This window comes from Engraulis encrasicolus, chromosome 15 (assembly GCF_034702125.1).
Source record: "Engraulis encrasicolus isolate BLACKSEA-1 chromosome 15, IST_EnEncr_1.0, whole genome shotgun sequence".
In the NCBI taxonomy this organism is placed as follows: Eukaryota; Metazoa; Chordata; class Actinopteri; order Clupeiformes; family Engraulidae; genus Engraulis; species Engraulis encrasicolus.
This window is the reverse complement of record NC_085871.1, coordinates 40310899-40313398: the sequence shown is the minus strand read 5'-3', so window position 1 is coordinate 40313398 and position 2500 is coordinate 40310899. Positions and strand designations below refer to the sequence as shown.

General features: G+C 46.4%; 1 protein-coding gene across 2 annotated transcripts in view; it reads left to right on the top strand.

The window, feature by feature from the left end:
* The window catches only part of anks1b (ankyrin repeat and sterile alpha motif domain containing 1B), a 354285-nt gene that overhangs the window by 174925 nt on the left and 176860 nt on the right, over positions 1-2500 (top strand). For both annotated transcript variants that reach the window (XM_063217502.1, XM_063217500.1), the window contains exons 10-12: positions 1-424; positions 728-1038; positions 2489-2500. The exon at positions 1-424 is cut by the window's left edge and continues 4 nt beyond it; the exon at positions 2489-2500 is cut by the window's right edge and continues 355 nt beyond it. In XM_063217502.1, coding sequence (XP_063073572.1) covers positions 1-424; positions 728-1038; positions 2489-2500 — 747 coding nt within the window. The remainder of the gene's footprint in view (positions 425-727; positions 1039-2488) is intronic.

The window sequence follows — 2500 nt, the reverse complement described above, 5'->3', positions numbered from 1 at the left end:
AGACGAGACCCCGACACAGCAGCCACAGCCGCGTGAGCGAGAGGGCGACCGTGACCTCAAGAGCGCAACGCCGACGTCGTCATCGTCATCGAGGCGAGACGAGCGGCGCGAGAGCCGTGTTCCTGAGGAGTTCGCCGGCCTCCTGCACGGCTCGTCGCCCGCCTGCGAGACGCCGGACACGCCCTTCCAGCTGTACGGCCGCGCCCACGCGCCTCGCTACCAGGGCAACGTGCTCCTGCCCCCGGCCTCGCCGCCAGTCCCCCTCCCACGCACCTCCTCCAGCAGCTCCACGTCCTCCGCGACTTTCAAAGCTCAAGCTCAAGGTCAAGGTCAAGGTCAAAGTCAGGGTCAAGGTCAAGGGCAGCAATCGGATCAGCAAGGTCAACAGACAACGGGTCAACAGGGTCAACAACAACAACAGCAGGTAATATTTTGATGAAACACATTTTGAAAGATATTATTTAAGAAAACATAATTATGTCAACAGGTGTGCCATCTTCCTAATGACCCTGTCATTTTAGAAAAATCATGAAAGACACCATTATGTGCACAGGGTCAAAGTGAAAGACAATTTTGGACATTTTTTTACATGTGGTGAATTCAGGTAAATTGAGCCACTTTTTTGTTGCATATAAGCCAATGGGCCAAAGTGGCCCAATTTACCTTAACATACCCCTATTTCTATTGACTCGTTGAAAAACCACTAAATACATCATCATGTCCACAGGGTCAGAGTGAGGGGCCCAAGCCCCAAATCCGCTACCGGACCATCTTCCACACGCAGGTCAACCAGAACCACACTCCGCACGGCACCAGTACCGGTACCAGTGGCAGTCCCACGAAGGCCAGTCAGTCCAGCAGCCTGACGACAACTGTGGGCCCGGTGGTCCGTAACGGCGGTATCGGTATCAGCGGTTCTGGAGTCTGGAGCGCAGGCAGCAGCAGCAGCAACAACAGTGCAGCCACTAGTCCGTCAGGAAGCACTGGAACCGGAACCAGCACCGTGGTCATATCCAATACCACCGCCCTCAACAACATGTAAGGATGGGCATATCATCATAATACAATACAGCACAATACTGTATCATCATATGCATATGAATGGAATAGAACCAGCCCCGTGGTCATACGTGTATCCAACACCACCACTCAACAACATGTAAGGATGGGCATATCATCATAATACAATACAACACAATACAATACAATATAACATAATGCTATTGAATACAGTACAGAATAGAATAGAACCAGCACCGTGGTCATATCCAACACCACCACTCAACAACATGTAAGGATCATGGGCATATCTAGCTAGCCTGGTGACCCGCCCCATAATATTTCTCTTCATTCGTATTTATGGTCTGGCGTTGGTTCTCGGTGGGAGGGTTTAGTCATCCTCTAGTTCAGTGTTTCTCAACAGGGGTGCCGGGGCACCCTGGGGTGCCACGGGCCCCCCTCAGGGGTGCCGCGGAAACGTGGCTGATAAATAAATTATGTAATATAATACATATTTGTTTGAATTGATAAGTTAAGTGGGAGAGAGATTTAGTCAGTGGAATCTTTCATCTGCCATTTACGCACAAGTCATCTGCAACTTCGAACGTAGGTCATGTGACGTCTCCAAATGTGTTACTTTTCAAAGCTTGTGTGGCATCAGATGCGATGCCATGTTATGGCTTGTTAGTTTGGGGTGCCTCAACCTTTTTCATGAATTGAAAGGGTGCCTCGCCTAACAAAAGTTTGAGAAACACTGTTGTAGGTGGCCGGCCAATAAGCAAAAGATTGGATGAGAGCTGACCAATTGTTTCACCAGAACCAGAAACCAGAACTGAGTGCAATCGTGTCAGGTCAAAGGACGTCCACGCCATGAATACGAATGAGGAGAAATATTATGGGCGGGGTCATACCAGGCTAGGACACATCATCACAACAGAACCCAATACAACACAGCTACAATACATACTGTAATTCTCTGGAATGCAATAGCATAGACTGGAACAAAGTACAAATTGAGTGAAATATAATCGAATCCCTTTTGTTATCATTATACAAGTGCATACTGTATACAGAATAGAATGGATTAGATTTTAATTGAATTGGGCCTGCCGTGGAACTATTGGTAGGGCACTGGGCTACTATGCCAGCGACCTGGGTTCAACTCTGGCCGGGTCATTTGTCGATCCTTCCCCATCTCTCTCTTCCCACTCATTTCCTGTCTCGTTCTCAACTGTCCTATCAAAATAAAAGTTAAAACCTTAAAAACTAAAAAATAAAAAAGGAATTGAATTGAATTAAATGAAATAGAATAGAATAGAATAAGATTTAATTGAATAAAAGCCTTTCCTTTTCACTCTAACACAAAGCTGTACAATCAATAGAGTACATGTTGACAATGCCAGTTAACAATGACTTGTTGGAATTGTGTAAAATAAAATCTTATTGTTTTAATCTTATTTTTTCCCACATCATTTATCTTTCCTAACAGTCCGAGCGCCAG